This window comes from Rattus norvegicus, chromosome 9, assembly GCF_021556685.1.
Source record: "Rattus norvegicus strain SHRSP/BbbUtx chromosome 9, alternate assembly SHRSP_T2T, whole genome shotgun sequence".
Classification (NCBI taxonomy): domain Eukaryota; kingdom Metazoa; phylum Chordata; class Mammalia; order Rodentia; family Muridae; genus Rattus; species Rattus norvegicus.
The window spans coordinates 25,802,463-25,827,626 of NC_141542.1; the positions used below are offsets into that span (position 1 = coordinate 25,802,463).

The 25,164-nt window shown below is 38.7% G+C and overlaps 1 protein-coding gene across 2 annotated transcripts; it reads left to right on the top strand.

The window, feature by feature from the left end:
• The first annotated feature begins 8,173 nt into the window (after positions 1-8,173).
• Dazl (deleted in azoospermia-like) lies at positions 8,174-24,938 on the top strand. Of its 2 annotated transcripts, NM_001413924.1 has the most exon segments (11): positions 8,174-8,373; positions 12,942-13,088; positions 13,466-13,557; positions 14,030-14,081; positions 14,385-14,448; positions 14,536-14,675; positions 15,869-15,940; positions 17,159-17,209; positions 17,878-17,991; positions 19,056-19,154; positions 23,077-24,938. In NM_001413924.1, coding segments are annotated over 11 exon segments (897 nt in total). In that variant the 5' UTR covers positions 8,174-8,370; the 3' UTR covers positions 23,140-24,938.
• The last annotated feature ends 226 nt before the right edge of the window (positions 24,939-25,164 follow it).

The following is a 25,164-nucleotide window of genomic DNA, read 5'->3' on the forward strand; positions in this document are numbered from 1 at the left end:
AAACTCTGCTAGAGTCCACTGCAGTTTCACAGAAACCACCCTCCAAGGCCGTTTGGTGAGGTGCATCATGGAAATGCCCTCTGAACTATTATGTTACAATATGATACAGTCAAGGACTATGTGCTGGACTATGAGATGATCCAGAGCAGAAATAATTCAGCAGAAACAGAAGCTTAGAAATAATGTGCAGGAGCATAAATCTTACTCTCAGGGTTCCCATGGAGATGGGAAGAGATGGAGCTCTTTCCACTGCTCATGGGCTCAGATCTGAGCCAATTACTCCTCGACCTCCAAGTTGGTTGTCCCCTCCTCATTTTATAGCCCAAGTCCTGCCTGCTTGTTCAGCTTTAACCGCTGGCCCATGCTTATAGGTTTATGCAGTCAACACTTAGTTTCCTACACAAAGTATCTGGAGATGTCGATGTCAGTCTGAAGCAAGCTGAGTTGCCTCAAAAGATTTGTTCAGAAAAATAACTTTCAAAGGTGATTGGTTTGAATTGCTTGAAAGTGCAGCTACCTTGGCATCTGATTTAACCATGCTGCTTAAGACAACAGGCCAATTAAAACTATAAAAGTGTATGTAGCGACTCAGAGTAGCCATAGCAAAAATTGTGACCATGGTCTGCAGACGAATGAAGCTCCCCAGTGCCTACATCAGGCTAAAATTTCTGTCCAAAGTTCTAGGCTTTTAGAACACAGAAGTGGCAGAGGCCTTTAGGAGTACCTGAGTTTAAATCCTCATGGGAGGAGAGAACTGATTCATGCAAGTTGTCCTCTGATCTCCACAAGCATGCCATCACTTGTACACATGTGCGTGAACACACACACACACACACACACATACACATACACATTCATACACACACATACACATACACACACACACACACACACACACACACACACACACACACACACGTCTCTGGGATGCCACATGAGGAAGGAAGCACCTGAGTTCTGGCTGTTGCCCGCAGACTGGTACACAGCACATAAGGTTTCCAATGGGAAGAACACCCACGACCAACCAGAGGACAATCGGAGCAGGATCTGGAAGCCCAGGACAGGTACCTTGCAAATGAGTCTGCCTGCATGAGACAGCACATTAGTGGACCAGGTAGCTGACCACACACACTCAGGGGCCCATGCTAGAGGTACTGTGCCTGGATCATTCCCACTACATCTCCTGCTGCCAGTGCGCCAAGGCTGGCCTGCTACACCATCTACTGCACTTCATGGCCTGACCCTTGATGCAAACACCAAGTAGCATATGATGTTCGTAAACTGTTCTGTTGTCTCCATACACACTCACGTCCTTGACCTGCAGAGAAATACTGCACAACACAGCAACACTGCATGCCTGATTTTCAGCAGAAAGAAGTGTATGACTCTGCCCCATATGACTTCAGGAGATCAGCACACAAAGCAGAAGCCCCAATGGCCCACAGACATTAAAGGACTAGGAGGAACCCAGCAGCACTTTGGGCTTGCTCTGTGGGTCAGTGGTGTCAAGAAGGCATTGGGTTTAACACTAATTATTCTTTAAGTGGCATGAGCCAAGGACTTCTTCAGCTTATTATGGACATTGAGATGTCTATTTCTATTATCTAGGAGTAATAGAGGCTGTGGAGGTTGGACTGGGCAGTAAAATGTGGACAGAAGCCAATGCTACTGGTGCACTTAAGCACGTGGCTAAATTAAACTACTCAAAAGCCAACCAGAAGCGACCGATGATTAAAATTAGTTTCAATTTAATCAATTAATTAAGTTAAAAGTAGTTTTAATTAAATTAATAACTTAATATAAAATATTTTTAACATCTACATATATAATAAATAAATTTGAGTGTAACCATATTTCCTCTGTTAATAGCCCCAGGCAGATGAGGAAGCCATATAGAGTTTTGCTTCTCAGATTATGTGAATCAGGCTGCTAACCTTGCCACATTGAAATGTTTACTGCCAGTTTTTATCTTAGCAATTGTTTCCCATGGTTTGAATAAGGTTTCTGTAAGATTTCAATAATGTGTCACATACCTTGGGAGGATGATGCTTCCCTAGGAGCCATGAAGTACCTAAAAATAACCTCGGCATTATGTCTGAGAAATATTCTCTCAAGTTTGTAGTCAGGGGAAGTCGAGACATCTCTGAGACAATGCAGGCTATGGCTTTGGTTGCCTCCCAGAATTTGACGATCAAACTCTATTGCTGAAGACATGACACCCTTTGGACACAGGACTGGGAGGATTTGAACTCATCCCCAACAAATGTCTCTCATTGTCAGAAGGCACCGAGAAAGTGGAGCGTTTGGTCGTCCTATCTAACCGCAAAGCCCAGAAACCACAGCCCTGGCTGGATGGCAACATTTCCACAATGGTGAAATACTGGCACCTTTATCTCTGGTGCCTCGGAAGGGTTAATGATCTAAAAGCCTCAGAGGAGCTGGGAAGCTCTGGCTAGGAAAGTAAACAAGCTGTTAACACCTGTGGGCAGTTAGGATACTGGACGATCCTGATAAGAAGGTCAACATGTCAACCTACGTTGGCATTTACAAGTCCATGATGCAGAGGAACAGATGTACAGATGGAAATCTTCCACTGCTGAAGTTCCCTTTCTACCCTATAAAACCCTCCAAGTCTCCTCCACTCCCATGGAGGGACCCTGTACTGTTCTGGTGAATGACAGCCTGCTTCTGTTGAGGTTGGCGACTTTCTTGTATTCATGTTGCCTCCTTCTGTCCCATCTAACATTTGGTGTTGAAACCTGAGAGGGGTTTAGGGCTCCTGTGTCCACCTCCCCTGGTGGTCGTTTCTGCTCTCCTTCTCCATTCCCTCCCTTTGCTGACACCCACCCACTGACAGTGTGGTTTACGTGGCTTCCTACAAGCTGAACAGCTGCCTGTTGCAGCTTGAAACCTCTGGGCCTTGGGGTCCTTTGTCTACCTAAGATCCACATTCTGGGTGTTACTGGCAAGCCACGTAAACATGGCTCGGGCTCTTTGTAAAACCTGTCCTCCTATCTCTCCAACTCTCCAGAACAGAGGCTCTTGGTTCCTTGTTTCCTAGAGCACATCCACTACTGCATGTTGGTAAGGTAAGTCTTGGCCAGTGTCAGGAGGGGCCCCAGACCTAGGCCTTCTCCAGGGCTTCCTTGGCCTTTGCCACCTGCTAGGCTAGGGACACCATCTTCTGCAATTCATGCTTGTTCCTCAGCTGCTGCCTGGACCAGGTAACAACTTAGGGAATGACTGTATTCTCCTTTTTCCTTGACCTTCTGAGATGGGTTTCAAATTGTCTGTGCCTAAGAACGCCCTTTGGCATGCCTAAAATCAAACCTCAAAACTTCACCCCATACTCTTACATAGCTCTCGGTTCATATCTGGCCCCAATATCAAGTATACAACAGCCACACCCGACCTGGACTGAATAATTTCCATTTCCAAATCCTTACCGGCCTAAAGGCAAAATGGCAAATACTGAAATTCCCGACCCATTGTTCACTCTGTTCCTTCACTTCTGCATGACAGCTCAAAGTCCCAACCCTACTCCTAAGCCCTCTGCGATGTTATCCTGCAGGCGAGCCTGCACCCTATCCGACTGTTCTCCCACTCTGCCTAGCCACTGCCCGTGGACAAACTCCTCACCTCTCTTTTTGACACAAAAGGTCCAACTGAGATCTGAGCCCTCTTCCCTCCCACGGTCCCCACTTAATCCTGCCCAGAACAAAAGAACAGTTCTGGTTCATGTGTTTGCTCGTGGTTTTAATTATTCCAGCTGTGGCACAGTAGAACCACTTCTGCTACGGCACCGCAAGGGAGCTGCTAAGCATCAGGCAATGGCGTCAGGAGCAGAGGACCCTTAAGTACTAAGTGATTTTGACAAACTGCCCTGTGCTGTGGAAGTTCACTGAGCAGCCATGGAGAGATGGGGTTTGGCCCTCCCATCTCAGACTCAAGCATGTGTCACAGTAACCTGTCTAGGTCAGGCTGACCCCTCCTGACTCTGAAACACCCTGAGAGGTAAAGGTGCTGTGCCCTTAAGGACAGTTAACTGGTGAAGCTGTTCCAGTGTAAGTTAGTGTTACTTATCTCCTCATATGGGGATGTCGTTAGAAAAACAACTATGGTAAAAGCACGCAAGAGTAAAAGCTAGCCCCTGACTCTGTGTCGGGGAGAAAGTAAATGGACACCATTGACCATCCCCCAACTGGGCTGGTAACATTCCTTGCAGACATTTTGGAATTTACTCTCCACCTGGGAACAAACGTTTGAGTTTTTAAAAGAGTCTTCCTTTCTTTCTCCTTCTGTCTCTCCTGTAACCCTGAGAGAACCTCACACTGTGATTCTGCCAACTCTAACAGCAACATAAGAGCTCCTTTTCCTTGAGCTGAGACCATGATGTTCCTTTCTCCGTCTCTTGTTTTGCTTTCCTGGGCCTCCCTGCCAAGGCCTAGGTACAGTCTTCTGTGTCCACACTAACCCAAAGAAAGTGTCCTTTCATTTTTAAAGAAAGGGCATACAAGTCCACATTTAATCTGTGATTTATGTGGCCCCCACAGGGACTTGTGTCCTGATGGGACATGGGTTCACTAGATCATGGGGCTGCACACAACAAAAATGGAGACATCTATAAAACTCCCAATCCCGCTAAACTGTATCTCTGTTATACTAGACTAAGGAGGTAACATCAGACAGTAACTAAAGGGGTTTTGTCATTTTAATGGTTTGGGACTCAAAGGATAAACTGCCGACAGCAGCACAAGCTGGCACAGTGAGCTACAGCCGGCTGCACTGAGTCTGAAGCCCTGCTCTTGCTGCCTCACTTCTCCAGGCCTATTCTACTCTGAGATAGAACCTGATCCCCGCCCTCAACACCCCTGAGCGCCTCTCCCATGTGTCTGCTTTTGTTTCTGCATGATCTGGAACTAGCAATATATCTCTAGAGAGCCCTGTTAGATTTCCTTTTCACAATGAAAAATATAGAAAACAATCTCAGCAAATAATAACCTTCAAAATCTTGGTTTTTAAAAGTATCTTATGTGTGATCCTGTTTATATAGACTGAGTACATGCGATTATGGTTTGCACACCATGTACTTAGCACCAAATTGACTTATGAGTAAGTGCTCACATAAACTGAAGTTGTCAGCTTGGCTAACTTCATCTTATTCCTGGTAAAACTAAAATTTTTAGAAACAAAATAATCGATAAGCACATGCACACACACACACACACACACACACACACACACACACAAATATAATTAAAAACTATGACCACATGAGTTAAACAAAGAGAGATGGGTGATGATTCTGAACCTTTCTTTGGGACAATTAACCTGAGTTTTCAAATTTATTCATTTTATTTATATATACTTTTAAAGGGGAATAAGAAGAGGGAGCTCTATCTGTATGATTATCTGAGTATAAAAAGCCTCATACACACTGAATAAGACCTTTTCAGTGGGTGGAATAGGCTTGATTCTTTGGCACAGAAAAGGCCATTCTGCACAGGGCACTGATACCACGGGCATGGAGACCTCATCAAGGTGAGAAACTTCTCACGGGAAAGGACAGCATCATTTAGGCAAACCAGCAGCCTACAACATGGGAAAGAGGGTTAATAGCTAGAATATGTACAAAATGAAACGACCTAAACACGAAGAAACAAAAGTCAACTGAAATGTGAGATGCAGAATTAAGCAGAGAATTCTCAAACGATGAGGCAGGAGTGTGCGGGAAGCACAATGGACTGTTATTCATCTGCTAAGAAAAATGAAGTTAAATGAGGATTAAATTGTGAGGGAGCTCGGAAAGCAGGGTAGAGCAGGAGGCAATGTGGAGAGTACAGTGTTGTTTAATCTGGGAGAAGGGGTTTACAAGTAAAAACACCGTGTGAGGCCTTTGAATTAATTAAGAGGGAGGATAGTTATCAGCTTTCTATTTACAGTGTATGTTAAAGCAGTAAAAGAGGCAGGAGTGGTGGGCCCTCAGGAGGCAGAGGCAAATGGGTCTCTGTAAGCCAGCCTGGTCTACAGAGAGAATTCCAGGGCCTCCCAGAGAAAGTCTGTCTTGAAAGACCAAGGGCAGAGACAGAAAAAGAAAAAAGATCATGCAATCCAAACATGCCATTCCTATTCATGGTAAATGTTTTATAATCTCTTGGGGTGTGTGTGTGCGTGTGAGAGAGAGAGAGAGAGAGACAGAGACAGAGAGAGACAGAGACAGACAGACACGCAGGCGCGCACACACACACACACACACACACACACACACACACACACACCAGAGAAAGAGAGAGAGAATGAGAGAGAGAGAGAGAGAGAGAGAGAGAGAGAGAGAGAGAGAGAGAGAGAGAGAGAGAGAGAGAGAGAGAGCGCTTACAGGGAATTAAAGCCAGGACATCCTTCTAACATGCTGGGCAAGCACTCTATCCTGTGCAGCATCCTCTGCAGTTCTCTCTTTCCTTTTAGGTTGAAACAGTGTCGCTAATCGTCAGGGCACCCTTGAACTTTTCGTTTTCTTTGCCTCACAGCCTCTCCTCCCAAGCAGCTGGGGTTAGGAGACTGCACCTCTAAGCCCTACTTCCGGTAGGGTTGTCTTTGAAAAGTCCTGTTCTGTGAGGACCCCTTACCGTCTCTCCTTTTTCCGAACATTTAAAAAACACCATGCCTAACGATCTTTTGCAGGGAAGGGGATAGCGAACTGGGAAGGCCTATTTCTTCATTTCGAGATTCTGGTTATAAACATGTCATAAATATAAATGCCAAACTCCGGAAATGCAGGTGTAGAGCGTCAAATTCTAATCAGACTTAAATGATGTGGGGTTTGCTCTAATCTCTACAGTGCTCTCCGTTCCCCAAGTCCATGTTTTTCCTTAGGGTGATCATGCCTTTCCAGAGTACTGGTATGCTGCAGGGTGCTCAGTTCCACATCTGTCTGCACTATTTCAAAGTTTTCCTTCCAGCCCACACATCTATGCCTAGAGCTAGAGGTTAGAACCATCTGTCCCTGCTCATTAACCAACCATTCCAGATCTGTATGGTTTTGTTTTGTTCTCTGTACTAAAATTAGGAGAGTCCAGGCCCGTTGTTATACCGTTCACAACACAATGTATTTACCTATCAAAGGCCAGGGGAGAATCAGATCTTCACCGCTGCAGTTTCCAACTTGTCTTCATTTTCAGGACCTTGGAATTCCCCCCCTTTTAAATGGGTGCATACATCCCTATTTATTTTATTTTTATTTTTTATTATCATTTTATCCAGCATTACTGTATAGTCAATGGCAATTTTAAGTCTCTCGTTTTGCCAGTTCAAAAAAAAAAGTAATACTCTTCATCGGTATAAAAGGTAGTCATGACGGAATAAGGCGCTCAAGCTGTTCAGTGATACGAGATTATCTCCACCAACCACCCTACAGCGCGGCTTTGCTGTAGGTAGGCCCCATTTCTCCGACCTTGAGAATGTTCTAGAATTCTCTCAGCCGGCCTAGCTTATTTCTGTAAAGCCTACAAGAAACGCTCGCATCACAACTTAAATGCCACGAGGGGAGAAATATTCTCGTGCGTGTTCACTGCTGTGTCCCTTGTACCTGATAATTCAGGCACTTACCCGAAAAGGGGAAAAAACGGGGGGAAAAAAGTCCTGATGGCTGAAGGGCCAGCCTGTGAGCATGTCCTCCAAAACGGAACTGGACTCAAACTCCTAAATGTGGCTGGCAAAAGGGGCGAAGGGGTCCGGCCAGGCGAGGCCTTCTGTCTAGACGTGCCTGTTATTTTCTATTTCTAGGTGCATTTCGTTACTTTTCCATTCGGTCGCCGGGCTTTTCCAACGGGATAACCCAATATGTACTCAAGGCGCCATTTTGAGGGAATGACCTGAATAAATGCTTTCCTGACAGAACTCTGACCACAGCTCTGCACAGGACGTGTTTCAAGGTTCTGGGGGGCGGGGGAGTGGCGTGAGTCTGTACATCTGTCTGTCTGTGGGGCTCGGGCCTACCTCGGCCCCCAGCACTGTACCTCGCGCATGCCCCATGCGCACCCCTCACGTACTCGTGGGCGACGTGGGTCCCCCCAGGCCCCCCCGCGCGAGGGCCGAGCGCTGCAGCCCATTGGCTGAAGCCCACCACGAGGCCAGCCACGCACAGTCATCCCCGGGGGCGCGCCGCCCACGCCTCAGTGACTCGGCGACTCTCGCCACGCTCGCTTCACGGCTCCGCTGTCTCCGAGGCCCTTGGCTCTCCTTCCACCGCCGCCGCGGCGTTTTGCCCGTTGGCGGCCAGGCAGCCACTCCGCAGCTGCCCCGAGTAGCTGCTAGCCGCGTGGCTTCTGTGCCACCTTCGAGTTTTTTTCCACCGGACCTCCGGCCGCCATCATGGTGAGTCGAGGGCAGGCCCTGGGTGACAGTGCAAGACCAGCCCAAAGCCACAGACTCCTTACACGGAGGTTGAAATTCGGCTTTTTTGATGTAGCACGAAGAAATGGGGGAGAAGGCAAAAAGGGGTTCCTTCGTATTTCCGGTTCTGGGTTCTCCCACCGGACAGCCCCCAGGGTAAGGCCTGGAGGGCGGGAGTCATGGCCTTGCTGACTTTGCGGCCTACACAAGCACTGAGGGGCCCCGGGGAGATGGCGGGAGGCCGGTGGCCTCGGGCAGCCCTGGAGACCTCGGGCTGCTCCAGGGTGGGCCACGTGCACGACCTGGGCGTCACGTGACAGCCCTTTCCCGCCTTTGGGCGGAGGTGACTGCAGGAGTAGGCCTTGGGTCACGCCGGCCGCCACCCAGCCCCCACCCTGCGGCCCAGGCCCTAGTCAGGGGCGGCTTCCGGGTAGGAGCGGGCGCGGGCTCCTCCGCCAGGTGGCGCCTAGGCTGGCAGCGGCAGGGCCTGTGGACTTCTGGATGGCAGCTGTGTCTCCTGTGACTCAGCAAGTTTGGTTATTGGGAGGCTGGAGGCGGGGCCTTCGCAGGCCGCCATTGGCCAGGCCTTGTCGACAGTGGTGGCTGAGCGGTGGAGGAGGCTTGGCGTCAGCTTGAGTGTTTAGCTTCTGGTGTGCGTGGGATGGGGAGGAGCCAGAGGCCTGAGTGGGGTTGGGGGAAGGGTGAAGGAGGGGATAGCTTGACAGGACACCTGCTGAAATCCCTACCCCACCCCAGGACACTGGCTTTGTAGCTTCCAGGCTAGCTTAGGCTACACAGTAAGACTCTGCCTCAGAATCAGTACTGCAAACGCTGATGGCCATTTAGTCACAAATCCCTTGGATGTTGCGTCTCGTTTATAATTTTTTTCATTTTAAAGGTAAAGGAATAAATTTATACAGTTTACAACAGATGTTAAAATTCAGTTGGACTTTAGTAATCATTTGTAAAAATTGTGAATCATAATTGTGAATTATCTATCACAATAATTAAGATCGCACAATACTGGACAGTTTACTCACTACATTAGTGTCAGAAATGTCATGACTTCAGGCTTTATATTGGGTAGTATTTGGGACATACATGGAAATTTGCTTAGCATAGTGATTGACTTACATTTCAAAAACGTTATCCTGAAATCTTTTAATATCTATTCTCAGCTTCTAGCAATATTTGATGTGTGGATATTCAAATATAATGGAATATGTTACTGTACATAGTAGGAAAGTGTGTGTGCTAGCCAACAAGTTCATTGCTGGTATTCTAATATTTCTCATTAACTCATAGCTCATTTGGAGATATAATTAATTTGCCTTAAGTTTAATACAGTTTCTTTTCAGTATGCTATTACAGTCTATTGGTGGGTAAGGTTATACTTTTCCACCAGGGTCAGCAGGGGGCATGTAGGTGTGGGGAAAATCTCAACTATTGGGGTTAGTGGGGACCAGCGGCAAGAGAATCACTTGAGCCCTTTAGAAATTCAAGTCAACTTTGGCAATGTAAGACATCCTTTAAAAATCTGTTGTACTCCAGAAATAGAGGCATGACTTTGAAGACAGTCTGGTCTACATAGCAAGCTTCAGGCCAGCCAGAGTTACATAATAAGACCCTATCTCTTAACTTTAAAACTTACACTTTCTTGAACATCAAAGTTTGACTTACAAGTATTTGGTTGTAGAGTGGTTTTGATCATATTTTAAAAGAAGTAACTAAAGCATTTATCTGTCGTGGGTATTTTAAATAAAACAATATTAAGCATACAGTAGGCATTAGGTCTTATTAAAATGGAGTTCTTTGCTTTCTTGGTTTTGAGTGCCACCTACTGGGTAAGGACCAGGATATGGCTTGCTTTCTTTAGTACATATTACACTATTAAGATGAAACCAATTTTATATTTGCTCTGGTGAAACAGGTAGTTTAAGCCCAAATCAACCATCCTATAATATTTAATGCTTTATTTTCCTTCTCATTAAACTTTTCTCAAACATTCATTTTACTTTTGTATAAAGAATACAATTAGACATTTGAGGTTTTTTGTTTTTTTTTTTCTAATTTTTTTAAGCAAGGAAACTAACATTTAGAACAATGAAAAGCAAGTTCTCCCAAACAATTATTTTGATCTTTAGTTGTAGAGGTAACCATAACAGGATTTTTCATCACATCCCTGTACAGGTTTTGGTCCCAGTAATGCTTTGTTATGGGAATCCTTTATTACGGAAATATCCCTGGCTGCCTACCAGATGCCACAAGTTTACTTCACTGGTGACATCCAGAAATGTTCCTAGACATTTAATAAGTACCCCCGCAGTACTGAGAATCGGTGCATTATAACTTACTTATACTCTGGTTAACTGGTGAAATATTATACTTCTAAGTTGAAATCTATCCATGTATTGTGGTACAGACACCAGTAAAAAGAACCATCAAATGCAAATATATTCTAAATTTATCCATACAAGAAGGGGAAATTGAGAAATGGAATCCTATAAAAATTAGAGAACTCTTTTATGTTTTGAGTTTATTTTTGAATAAAAAATTGAGTAGAGATGGATAGATTGTCTGTTAGGAAATCAAATCAAGTCAGGTTCTAAGTAGTCCAAGATGCATAGCATATATAATAGTTACATTTAGAATAAAACTTAAATTGAAAGATAGTAAAAGAAGGAAAAAATTTAATAATCTTACTCCCTGCCATTTCATTAGCATGAAATATCACAAAGGGGATTTACTGTTCAAAGGAAGAAGGTAATTCTCATGTAGGAAAACAAAACAGCAAATATGGACTTAAGTAGATAAAAGCAAAAAATTTGACAATTTTTCATCTCTAGTTTTTATTAAGTTAATCTTTTAAAAACTAATTGACATTTTTAGCTTCTTGATATATAAACAAGTTATGTATTCTAGTTTTCCCTTAATATTCAGTATTTACCTATTAAATTTCATAAATCGATTTCGAGTTAATAAAGTCAGCTAAGATAGTAAAATTTAGAGGGGGGAGACTTTTCTAACTTCATTGAAACATTCAAATACAGTATTTTAGTCATTCTCAGAGTAATCTGTCAGAGATAAACTCTGGTAAGCACGCTGCTTACAACTTAGTAAGACATAAATGTAGGTGTTTTGACTAAGTCCATTTCTGTTGTGCTCTGTTGTATTGCCTCTTCCATACACACATTCCCTATAAGTTCTACTTAGAAAAATTCATGTTAACCAATTAAGAATCTACTGAATGTTGATTGAAGAGAGTTTGGATCAAAATCAAGAAAAAATGAGTTGTATGTATAGACTTTCTGAAAATAAAAGATGGTGTTGTTTCTACTAACCTCTGAAAATTTCAAGGTGGCAGTGGGGCTTAAATGGTGTTATTTAAGAAACGGCTATTTCAAAACATGCATTAAACACAGTAGTATTAAGGAATAGGAACAGAATTCATTTATTTCTAAAGTCAGTCGGACATTAATATGGCAGTGTTAAGATTTATATTAATTTGATAACAGAAAGGCAAAGGAAAAAGATTGATTTAAGAGTTTGATACTTTTCTGTTTGGGGGTTTGAAGAGCTGTTTTGTTTACTTTGGAGTTTTAATATGCTTTTGATTTAACATACCCAGTAAAATTAAAATTTGATACTATTTGCATAATGGTTTTAGTTGTCATAGATCAGAACTTTTCACCCACCTCATCAAACAAAATATTTTCATAAACTGTAAAGTTGGCATTTTTCTCACAATATAGTGTAAAAGGTGACATGAAGGGCCCAGCGAGATGAATCAGTGATTAACAGCATTTTTACTGCTCTTGGCAGAGGACCCTTATGACAGTTCACAATTATAACTTTAGTTCTAGGAGATCCAAATCTCTCTGGCTTCTGCGGGCACTAGCACACACATGGTGCACTTACATAAAAGACAAAATGCTTATACATATTTAAGAAATGTGTTGTCTTAGTGTTCTGTTGCTGTGAAAAGATACCATGACCACAACAACTCTTAAAAAAGAAAACATGGGTGCTCGCTTCGGCAGCACATATACTAAAAAAGAAAACGTGGGTTTTGCTTTCAGTTTCAGAGTTTTAGTTCATTATCAACATGGCCAAAGCATGGCACATAAAAGTGGACATGATACTGAAAAGAGAGCTAAGAGTTTTACATACAGCTCCACAGACAAGTAGAGAGCCTCTGAGCCTGGCTTGGCCTTTTGAGACCTATCTCCAGTGACATAACTTCCTCCAACCTCCTAATTAGACCATACCTCCTAATTCTTATGGGTGCCATTCTTAATTCAAACTACCACACTTGTTTTAAAAAAAAATAGTAAGAAGGATATTTCTGAAAGTACTACATTCTTTAATTTCCATGCCAGTTCTCTAATTGCTTTAAGTCCTGAAGCTAAACTACACTGTATTACCAGCTAGAGTAACACTAATTTAGGTTAAATACAAAAGAAATGTTTTACATAATTTGTGATGTATGTATATACATGTGTGAGCATATATGCATATATATTTAAAATTGTCTATTTTCAAAATTTCAGTCTGCCACAACTTCTGAGGCTCCAAATTCAGCTGTCTCCAGAGAGGCCAGCACTCAGTCTTCATCAGCAACCACCAGTCAAGGATACGTTTTGCCAGAAGGCAAAATCATGCCAAACACTGTTTTTGTTGGTGGAATTGATGTTAGGGTATTGTATTCATATCTCATTCAAACTTTAAAATAAAATTATAAAGCCAAGTAGTGTTGGGGTGGGAAGAGGAGGGAGGAGTGCTTGAGCCCAGAAGTTCCAAGAGGTGCCTGGGCAACATAGTTGAGATCTAGCTCAATAAATTAACTACTTAAAATGTTGTGGACAATGGAAGCTGATGTGTAGACCTAAAAGGGTTTTCTGTTGTTTTAAAATTTATGCAGGTTTGGTTTTAATACATAGAAACTAAAAGTACACTCAACAAAGTAGAATAGATTGCAGATAGAGATTGACTTTCACATAATCAAATATCATTTTTACAATTAGAACTTTTTAATGCTTAATTTTTACTCTTGAAATTCAATTCTTTTCCGTAGATGGATGAAACCGAAATCAGGAGTTTCTTTGCCAGATATGGCTCAGTAAAAGAAGTGAAGATAATCACTGATCGAACTGGTGTGTCGAAGGGGTGTGTAAACATCTTGATACAAGCTACTACTTACAGAACTAAGTATGACTAGAGAACTGCTTGAATGTTAGACAAGACTGAAAATGGGCATACTAACTAATGAAATTGTTGCTTTTGATAATTTATAGACAAAGGTTATTTTAAAATCAGTTCTTTTGCTACTACTTGTATTTCAATATTTTCTATTTTGCACAAATGGGTTATTAAATAGTTATTTTCTCAGCATATTCCACACTCTTAAATTTTAGCTGTCTTGCCTTAGATAATATACCTTGGTCAATTAATGTTAATATTAGCACATTGTGACATATTATTAAGGAAACAGCAATGATATTATAGAGGATCTGTTCTCTGTCTCAGCATATTTATCATAATATATTGATCTTTCATTATCACTTTCTATTACATAGAATGCTAGGTCTAAACCATAGTACTATGTAGTTATGATTTTGTATTTCATTTGTCTTTCTAGCTATGGATTTGTCTCATTTTATAATGACGTGGATGTGCAGAAGATAGTAGAAGTAAGTCATAGTTTTCTGTAAAAGTCTTCCTTAGTGGTGCTTTAGTGTTGAGTAAGTCCTGGATAATCAATCTTCTATAAAATACAGAGAAAATATGCTTCCTCTCTGCTTAAAATCAAAATATAATCTTCTGTAACTTGTCAGAACCTGCTTGCTTGGAGGCCTCTAGCTTAATCAAGTGGAGACAGAGTTAGAAACAGAATTTGATGCATTATGACACTTTGGTTAAAGTAAGGCTGAGCACAGTAGTTTGCCAAAGTCTTGGAAATGAAAGGTTAAATTATCATTTGCTACTGTTTTCAGTCACAGATTAATTTCCATGGCAAAAAGCTGAAACTGGGCCCTGCAATCAGGAAACAAAATTTATGTAAGTAAAACCAGAAGTTTTCTTGATGAAACTGCTTAGGTTTTCAGAGAACTCAGTGTAACTTTTGTTCTTTTTACTTTTTTAAAGGTACTTATCATGTGCAGCCACGTCCTTTGATTTTTAATCCTCCTCCTCCGCCACAGTTCCAGAGTGTTTGGAGTAGTCCAAATGCTGAGACATACATGCAGCCTCCAACCATGATGAATCCTATCACTCAGTATGTTCAGGTAAAAGTTGCCTGCATTTTAATCATGTATTTAATGGTCGTCTTAAGCTCTGAAATTATATGCACAGTTTGGCTGTTAAGTGATAACACACTCCACTCCTTACTAGAATACTTCCAAGTAATTAGTATTTTGTTACTACTCTCTTGTTCTTAGGGCTTTTTATGCTGAAATCTGCCTCTCTACAGTTTATAAGCTTTTATCCCAGGACCTTGGTAGCCACATTAAGACATACAGAAGAATATATATATAAAAGAATTGTACTATTTTTTCTTGTAAAAAACATTTTTTAATTTGAAAATGTTTTTAAGTATTCAGAAACAATTTGTAAGTTCTCTTAGTTGATATCTTCCCAAAGGCCCCCATCAGTTAGTCTATTTTTTACTTGAAGTGCTTTCCAAATGCCTCCTTGTGTAAGTTGTTGACATCTAAGTTTATTTTGGTTCTAAAATTGATAGGGATTTTTTTCTATAAATCATGTCCCTTGCATTTAATTTTTCTGAAATTGGTTAAACTTAAATTTTTGTGCTTACTATGCCTATTGATGAATTGGTACATTTTACTTTTTCAATTTGAGAGATATTTTTGCCAGAGAAGAAAAAGATAATAGTAAAATTCCTATATATTTTATATGTGGAATATAGACTGTATCTTATCTTTCTTGCTATAAATAATGACTTAGAAGAAATTTTCTATTCTAACTGATGCAAGGTCCATATGTGACCTACTTGTCTTTAGTCAATAAATAAAAGTATAGGATTTGCCATTTTTCTAGTTTGAGATTATAATTCCCTTAACCTTTAGAAATTAAATACAGAAGAAAAGCATAAATACCAGCAGTATATTAGATATTATTTGCTAATGTTGCTGCTAATGATACTGTACAAAAGTGTTTTTATAAAGAAACTGAAGGTATATTAATTTAACTCCCCTACTAGAACTATATAATCAGTGTATGATGGCCTCCTAAGGTAGTTATTGGTTTGGAAAAGCAGCGTTAACATTGTCTTTTCTTCCTTCCTATTTGACAAATAATTATCTTTGTAAAGCCAGTCATTTATTTAGCATCTATATTTCTACTTATAGTATTGTTATATATAGAAAGAAAATTTGCTTTTTGTTGTATTGTGAATGATACTCTTATTTTCTCAAATTTATTTTATTATCTATTTTTTTTCTGTGAACTATATTCTCAGGCATATCCTCCTTATCCGAGTTCACCAGTTCAGGTCATCACTGGATATCAGCTGCCTGTTTATAATTATCAGGTATTTTTTTTCTTTTATTGAAAAATTTTTTCTCACGTACTATACTGATTTTAGTTTCTTCTTCCTGTAGTTCCTCCCCAGTTCCATCCCATTCTTACCCACTCCTTATAAACAGGTTTCTAAGGTGTCTTAGTGTTCTATTGCTGTGAAGAAGAGAGACAATGGCCACACCAGTTCTTAAAAAGCACTTATTTGGGGCTTGCTTACACCACCACATAAGGGATAATACTACAATAAAATCAAAACAAAAGTAATCAGAAATTACTGAATTTCTGAAAAAAATCAGAATTGAACAAAATAAATGGAAGGAAAAGAGCCCAAGAGATGGTACAAAAACTTCACAAACACATGAATCTCATAAAAACACTAAACTGGAAGCCATAACATCTATATATGCAGAAGACCTAGTGCATGCTGAATCTGTCCCTGTGAGTTCATGTGATCTTTGATCGTGTTGATTTAGAAGGCCTTGTTTTCTTAGTGTCCTCCATCCCCTCCGTTCTTATACTTTCTGCCTATTCTTCCCCAGGGTTCCCTGAGCCCCAAGTGAAGGGACTTGAATTATCAGATATCTTAAGGGAAAGAAAAATAATTTGGGATATTAGTATAGTCTGTGTTTATATAAAATTGACACATATTATCTATTTAAAATTAAAGGAAAATAGTCTATAATTCAAGCATCAATATTATTTAGAGATTAATTACTTTGACAAGGAAAAAATTTTGTTCAGACTATTTACAAAAATTCATTATCTTCTATTTCAGCATGCATTCTTTCACTTCTGTCAAAACCTGAAAAATCCAAGCTGAATTTTATAAATTTTTATAGGGTAGGTTGAAATAAAATACTACCCAGTTCTTACAGCATCCAGAGTCTGTTTGATCGTGTTTAATTGTGCTGGATGCTGTGAAAGTGTAGTTCCATAAATTTCTTCCAATAGATGTGACCATATTTATGACCCATGGCTATAGCTGTAGTGATAATTTCTAAGAGCCACTACAGTTTTAAATTTTCCTGAATGCCAACTTCTGAGAAAATGGAAGGCTTTATATATAAAAGAAAATGAGAAGTACACAGATAGCAGAAGCTAAAGGGTATCTATCTTTAGTCCTGTTTTATAATAAGAAATTAGCCGGCATGATGAGTACTTTAATATTGTGTTATCACCTCTTTTGTAAAAATGTGGGATTGAGTAATCTTTGTTTCCTTTTCTTAAGATGCCACCGCAGTGGCCTGCTGGAGAGCAGAGGAGTTATGTTATACCTCCGGTAAAATGAATTAGCTGAGCATACTCTTATTAGTCTTACAGTATTTTCTAATATATTTCTTTACCATATTGTATGTGTTTATATTTGATTACCTTTTTGTAATACATATTTTACTTTCTTTTACCTCAGTTACATAATACACATGAGAGAGAAACTGCTTTTTTTTTTTTGTACACTATTTTTGTATGCCTACGCACAGTGACTGCTTCATGTATAATAAGTTTTTGGTTATTTGTTGGTATGATATATAATCCATAAAAAGTAGTTTTAATATTAGATTCAGAATTAGCATTTGTTCTTTCTAGAATCTGCCTCTAACTGTGCTAGTTAGAGAAAATGTATAGGGCCAGACAAATACTTTACCACTAATAACGTTTTATGAAAGGAATAAAGGAAAATACTAACTGTAAAACACCAAAGCTCTTGTTAACTTTCATGAAAATTGGATATTTTAAAACTATATCAAGAAAATTCTCCCATACTCCATTACTACATTATACTTTTATAAGAATCCTGATTCTGATAGTGTTGACAGAGGACATTTTAAAATAAAACTTAATTTTAGCCTTTTAGTTTAAAACCATTTCTAAAATAGCTTAACATTTTGAAAAACAGATGACTTAGAATGTATGTCTTTTTAATTACACTTTTTCATCATTTTAATATAGGCTTATACAACTGTTAACTACCATTGCAGTGAAGTTGATCCAGGAGCTGACCTTTTGCCCAATGAATGCTCAGTTCATGATGCTGCTCCAGCCTCTGGAAATGGCCCACAAAAGGCAAAAATCTAATTTTGTTTACTGATTTTTATATTTTTATTAATGGTTCTTTGACAAGTAGATCTGTTTGCCCAGATTTAAAAATGAAAGTTAACGGGGTTGGGGATTTAGCTCAGTGGTAGAGCACTTGCCTAGGAAGCGCAAGGCCCTGGGTTCGGTCCCCAGCTCCGAATAAAAAGAACCAAAAAAAAAAAAATGAAAGTTAACTGCAATTAATGTACAAGATGACAACACGCCAAACATAGAGTTTTGATTCCCTTGTCATATCCTCTGTTCTAATTATATTTTTTCTTAAACATATTTTAGGTATTGTTGGTTAGTATGACTTAGTAGAATTCATTGGCCAGTTTCTACAATGAGTGTGAACTATATTTGCCAAGTATTTTATAATTTACAGTTTTTAGTAATATGTACCATTTGTGGTATTCTACCATATAGGCTTTTAAAAACGATTATTTGATAGTGAACATATTCTCACTTCAAAATTCTAATTCATATGGTTGACTGAATAAAGCAGTTGGTATGTTGGGAATGTGTATAATGTAAAATTTCATTGAGTACATCTCCCATCTGTGTTCATTAGTAAAAACAAAAACAAAACTACTGAAAAATAAGGTAATACATCACCTGATTTGATCCATGTTCTACATTATTAAGATTTGAAAAATAAGGTGGTATAATGGTGTACAACGTTAGAGAGGTAGAAATCAAGTTCAAAATCAGCTTTAGCTACATAGCAAGTTTAAGGCACATACATATATACGTCTGTACGTATGTACATATAAATTAAAGTAGCTTGTACAATTAAACTGACATTTCATTCTGGATACATTTTTTGAAATATTAAAGCTGGTTGTAATAGGAAAAATAAATGCTTCAAGGGAAATAACATGCTTTAATAAATTCAGCTTTTAAACCAGTGTTCTTTGGAGAAATAATATTTAAAAATCATGAGTTCAACATTATGAAAGACTTTCTTAAAAATAAGTAGGATATGCTTAGCATACTTTCAAAAAGCCATTTGTAGTTAATAAAATTATTGTCTTCAAATTTTTGTGTTACAGAAATCTGTGGACCGAAGCATACAGACAGTGGTCTCTTGTCTGTTTAACCCTGAGAACAGACTGAGAAACTCTCTTGTTACTCAAGATGACTACTTCAAGGTAGGAAAAGAATAGTATGTATTATAATAAAGGTGTGTGTGTTTTAACATTGAAAAATTACCTTTTTCTGTAGTGTATATATTTTTAAACCAGCTAATTGAAGTGTTTATTATAGCTTATGGTGGTTGAGTTTTACCCAGCAATGTATTTGATGTGGTGTATATCTTAGAGTAAATAATTTGTCTTTAGGGGGAAAAAAACTTGAGAAGTTAAACGGGTTATAAGCCATTGGGCACATGGCTTAGTGAATAAAGTACTTACCAAGCAAGTATGAATTTGAATGTAGATTCACATAAATGTCAGGTGGGTTCAGTGTCCTTAGAATTCCTTCTAGTCTCCAAAAGACAAAGATAGGATCCTAAAGCAAGCTGTGTAGCCAGGACAACTTATATCAGTGATCTCAATGCAATGAAAAAAGGTAGAGAACAATCAGGCTCCAGAAAAGAGCTGAAGGGGCTTGCAACCCCATAAGAACAACAATGCCAACCAATCAGAGCTCCCAGGGACTAAACCACTACAAGACTATACATGGACTGACCCAGGCTCCAACTGCATATGTAGCAGAGAATATCCTTGTTTTGGGGCACCAGTGGAAGGGGAAGCCCTTAGTCCTGCCAAGGTTAGACTAGACCCCCAGTGCAGGGGAATGTGGGGGGGGCAGGGGCAGTAAGGGGAATGGATAGGGGTAATTACCCGTATGGGGATGGGGAGGAAATGGGGGCTTATGGACAGGAAACTGGGAAAGGGAATAACATTTGAAATGTAAATAAATATGTCTAATAAAAAAATTTTTCAAAAGAAAGCAAACCTCTGACCTACACAAGTAATTTAAATAGTTTGTGAGAGTTGGCAGATAAGAAAATAACTTTTGACCACACAGTGAAAGAGAAATTTGAAAGCAGAATGTAATTTATAACTCTTGGATTAAGAGAACAAAAGAACTGCTTGATTAACATATTTGAGCATTATAGAGAAAGAAAAGAACTAAAACTGAGAAAGTTGAAAATAGCCAAGTGAAAAGAAATAGAAGTTGATCCAGAGTTGAAGTGGAAGAGAATATAAGTTTGAATTTAGCCAAGATTTGGCTTCTGGTCTTCCACCCAGGTTGGACAGATGATTCTTTAAGACTAGTTTTGCCTGTTCATTGTGGTCATTTTGTTTGCAAAGTAGAAATCAGGGACTGCGCTTTACTACTGTGCTGTTCTTCCAGCCCCTAAGATTGCAGATAGAAAATTAGGATGAGTAGAACACAAAGTCTGTAAGGTCCCTTTCCTTTTGAGTCTGAATATGAAAGCTATTAATTGTTTAGTCCAGTGGAAAGAAAATTGCATTTAAGGGAAGATTTTCTTAAATAACAAGTTAATAATAGGTATATAATATGGAATGGTCATTTAAAGTATATAATTCAAAGGATTTTAGTATATTTACTGAATTGTACAGCTATAAATCAAATTTAAAACGTCTTGCCATCCCAGAAATAAAACCCTTGCCTATTAGTCTATCTCCATTTCTAACCTCTAGTCTTAGGCAGCCAGTCAAAGTTAGTACTGTGTTTGCATCATGAGTAAAAGATACTCATTTAAAATTGAGCGGTTTTTTTTCCCCTTCATATTGCAAAATAGAACTGCAGTAGTTAACTTGCCCAAAAGTGCTAAAGGTATAAAATGACTTGTTTGAAAACAGAAAGTATTCAGTATTCAGGTTTTACCTAGTATTAGAAAAAAACCTTTTTGAACTCAAGATTTCTACCGCTTTTAGTTAGGAATAAAAAATTACAATGGCCTGCTCTTGTCTTTTACTTCTGTGTATGTCTGTATGTCCAAGGGGTGTTAGTGGCTGTATGGAGGCCTGTAGTAGATGTTCTCAGGGTCCCAAACTTTTGTCCTGATACAGAACAAACACTTTATCTATGGAGCCAAAGATGAATTAAATGCTGGTTTTATTGTAATTGAATGCACTGATTAGTTCCATGGTAAATCCCATTCTTTAACTTCAGTTCCATAATTTTAATTTCTACCTGCCCTCTAAAAATATGTGCCTTTGCGACTATATTTCTAGACTCCAGCCTAAGTGGGGTTTTATCTTATTAACAGGCTATGTGGTGTGTGTGTGTGTGTGTGTGTGTGTGTGTGTGTGTGTGTGTGTGTGTGTGTGTTTTCCTATGTACATATGCATATGAAGGTGCTTGTGGCAGTCAGAGGTGGACTTCGGATGTCTTTTATTACTAGCCACCTTACTTTTTGAGGCAGGATCTTCCACTGAATCTGGAGCTCATCCATTTGGTTAGGCTGATTGACCTATGTGCTGTAGGGATTTACCTGTGTCTGCCTCTACTCCTGAGGACTATGATTACATAGTGTACCTCAGTTACCAGCCTTTTTAAGGGAATGCTAGGGATCTGAATTTTGTCATGTTTGCACAGCAGGTACTTTACCAAATGAGTCACTGCTAGCCACATAGAAGTCACTCTAATAACAACAGAATCTGGTCCCCAGGAAAAGGACCTGGTTAAATTGTGTAAAAAAGAAAATATTTTATTAACCCTACTTCCCCTTTTAAGGATTCACTTTCCTATAACTACATCTCCATAAAGAACAGACTAAAGGAAATGGCTTTCTGTCTTTATCAGTCTTCTGTATCAATGAATCCTGTATCCTTGAATTCAACTGATTATATGCAGATATTTTAAATTATACTGAACATGAATAGACTTTCTGTTGTTATTCCCCCTCAAAGCAGTAAAACTTTCAGTATTAGGTGGTAAAATGAAAAAAAAATTTAAAGTATACAGGACTATCTTCAATGTATATGCATGCAAACACATTTTATATAAGAGATTTGGGCAACTCGAAGGTGTTTATATCCATGGGGGAAAGGATTCCTAGGACCAATCCCCTTGAGAAAACATTTTCATTTTCTTAACCTTTACTTCATAAGAAATGAAATATCTTCACAGATTAAAGACGAGCCTTAAATATACAAGATTTAGTTTTTAATCAAAAGTTATAGAATACTGTTCTCAGTATGGTTTCCGTCAGATGGAGTTGTTAATAAAAACAATACTAGAGTTTTTTGTTGTTGTTGGAACAAGGTTTTGGCGCTCTCATGTGTGTTCTCTCTCTCTACCCTCCTCCCTCCCTTCCTCCCCCTTCTTCCCTCTCAGTATGTATTGATGCTTTCTTTGTGTGTATGTCTGCACTACCTATGTGCCTGATGCCACAGAGGCCAGATGAGGATGTTAACAGTTTGTGAGCTGAAACATAGGTTCTGGAATTCCAGCCTATATCCTTTGTGAGAATAAGTGTTCTTAGTCACTAGACCATTTCTCCAGACCCAAGTCTTGATGTTATTTTTGTTGGATGGTTGGGTTGGGTTGGGTTGGGTTGGTTTGGTTTGGCTGGGCTGGGCTGGGCTGGGCTGGGCTGACAAGACAAGGTAGCTCAGTAGATAAGGGCATTTGCTACCAGCTAAGCTTGATGACCTATGTTTAAACTCTGGAACCCACATGATGTAGGAGAGAAACTGACCCTGCAAGCAACTCTGACGTTCATATATGAGCCATGGCACATAATGTGTGTGTGCATACACACACATATAAATTATGGTGAAATTTTTTAAAATAATAGTTTTAATAATCACATACATTTTCCACTGTCTTTGATTCACCTGCTAAGTCATTATCTAAAATGGTACTAATTGTAACTGCTATTCCGAGTTTATTGGGATTCCTTTTTAATTTCATCATTTAATAGAGCCTAATTAGTTGGTGCATTTACTGTTGCAGAGTTCTACAAGATGATCTCCTTTTCCTCATTTATTATATTTAAAGTTAAAACAACACATTGGTTGTTTCATATTCGTTGGTCAGTAGTGTAATATGGAATTTTCAATGATTTAAAATAACTGTTTCTGTCTTTTCTAGGATAAAAGAGTACATCACTTTAGAAGAAGTCGGGCAGTGCTTAAATCTGATCATCTCTGCTAACTTTCTCATCTCAGGAGGTTATTGGTTTTGAATATTAAAAGAAGCTGAAAAGTTTTCAGTATTACAGAAAACTTGACAAATCACTCAGACTTACTATAAAAGTTATATTAGATTGCCTAGTTTTATGTTAAATCTGTTCATTAGATGTTTATATAGAAACTGGTTCTGTGTTCACCATATAGTTGAAAGAAAAAATAATTGCAAGTAAAAAAGATAAAAAATAATTTCCAAATAACTGAAAACTAGTTGAAAGGAATAACTTTTAAGATTTACCTTAAGGACTTTTAATTGAAATTGGCATTTTAAGAGTTCAAAAGCAAGTACTAATTTTCAAGAAAAGGATTTTATAAACCTATTTTGAAAGGTCAGAATTTTGATAGTTTGACTACAAGCATTTCACTTCTCAAAAGGTACTGAGTAGTACAGTATTTACAATATTGTACTTTACATTTATTATTTGTCTAAACATTTGCCACAAAAGCAGAATTTTTAGAACTGCATTTTTAATCAGTGGAACTCAATATATAGTTAGCTTTATTGAAGTCTTCCTTATCTAAACCCAGGAAAACAGATTCTTAACAGTCCAATCAGTGGGTCTTAACATTTATACAAAATATTTTACCCTTTATCTAGAATCCACGCATATGCATATATCCTATTTATTTGGTTGGGATGGTAATTAGGATATCTAAAATTCTGGGTATAATTTTGTTTAAAGAATCCAAGACAAACTTCACTAGGTGCATAAGCTATTCTTAGTGAGTTAATAATACTCTTTTTTTCTTAAAATGCTAAACTCAATGGCTGTCTTAAAATTGTGCAAAATACTGGTATTAAAGAGTGCTGAAAATTTTTTATGTTACTTAAAAGTTAATCAGAGTATCTGAAAGAAATTGTTTTTATAAAAACATTCAAAATATTAGTTGTTACAGAGTAAATACATTTTTAGTTTTGTTAGTCTATTGTATTTCCCTTTGTAAAGTAAAATATGTCCAAAACAGTTCGACAATTCTAAACCACAAAATTTGTTTCATAAATGTATCCCAAGAATGTGCTAAAATGAATCTGTTTTTAGATTAGATTAGATCATTGGACATTATGCATTATGACAGCAAAGAACCTTTGTACCCACAGTCTTTTGCAATCTTGCTCCTATTTAGTCAGGATTGCTCCTTGGTATAAAGTAGAGAAGTAACAGTTATGAGTGGTTCAGGGCTAAGCCTTAGGAATATAGCACTGTAACAGTACCTTTCTAACCAAAACAATTGGCTGAACATCTGATCTGCCAGGGACATGAGTTTTAAAATGCCTTGTTGGTCTGTCTTATATTAGCCCTTTCCCTTAAACATGGAGATTCCACTTAGTCTAACTTAATGGAACCCAGGTTCATATCACAACTGTCCCTAATGATCTTTAACTCTTAATTTTATTCTACATCTGAAGTCAAAATTCTTTTATGTCACCAAGTCAGTATACCAGAAAACAGTTTGTCCCCTTATTTCAGTGTATTTGTAGTGTATGTTCTTGCATGTACCACTCTGTGATTAAATCTCCAACTTACTATGAATGATACCCTAAATTCTGAGGCACAAATGTAATTGTTGCTCTATGACTTTAAAGAAAAGTAAGGGAATAAACTTTTGTCTGCTGTTTTGTTGGAGTCAAGTATTTAAGAGAAGGGAGAAAGAAGAGAGAAGTACTGAACCTTTCAAAATGGAAGATTAATTTTAAACTTAAAAGTATGTTCCTATTACCTATTGTCTTTGCATATATGAATAAAACCTTTTTTTTCAAAAGCATCACTGACTTACTGTCATGTCTCTGGAAATGAGAGTAAACTTTGGTGAACAATGTGTGACAGTGTAAATCTTTGTGACTGAAATTGTAAATATGCTGCATTTGCTAGCCAGGGCATTAATTTATAAAAATCATGAGACGTTCTACAAAAAGTATATATGTTTACATATTTATATCTACACATATTTTAGACATGTATGTTAAAAAGGGGCACTGTGATCAAGGCAA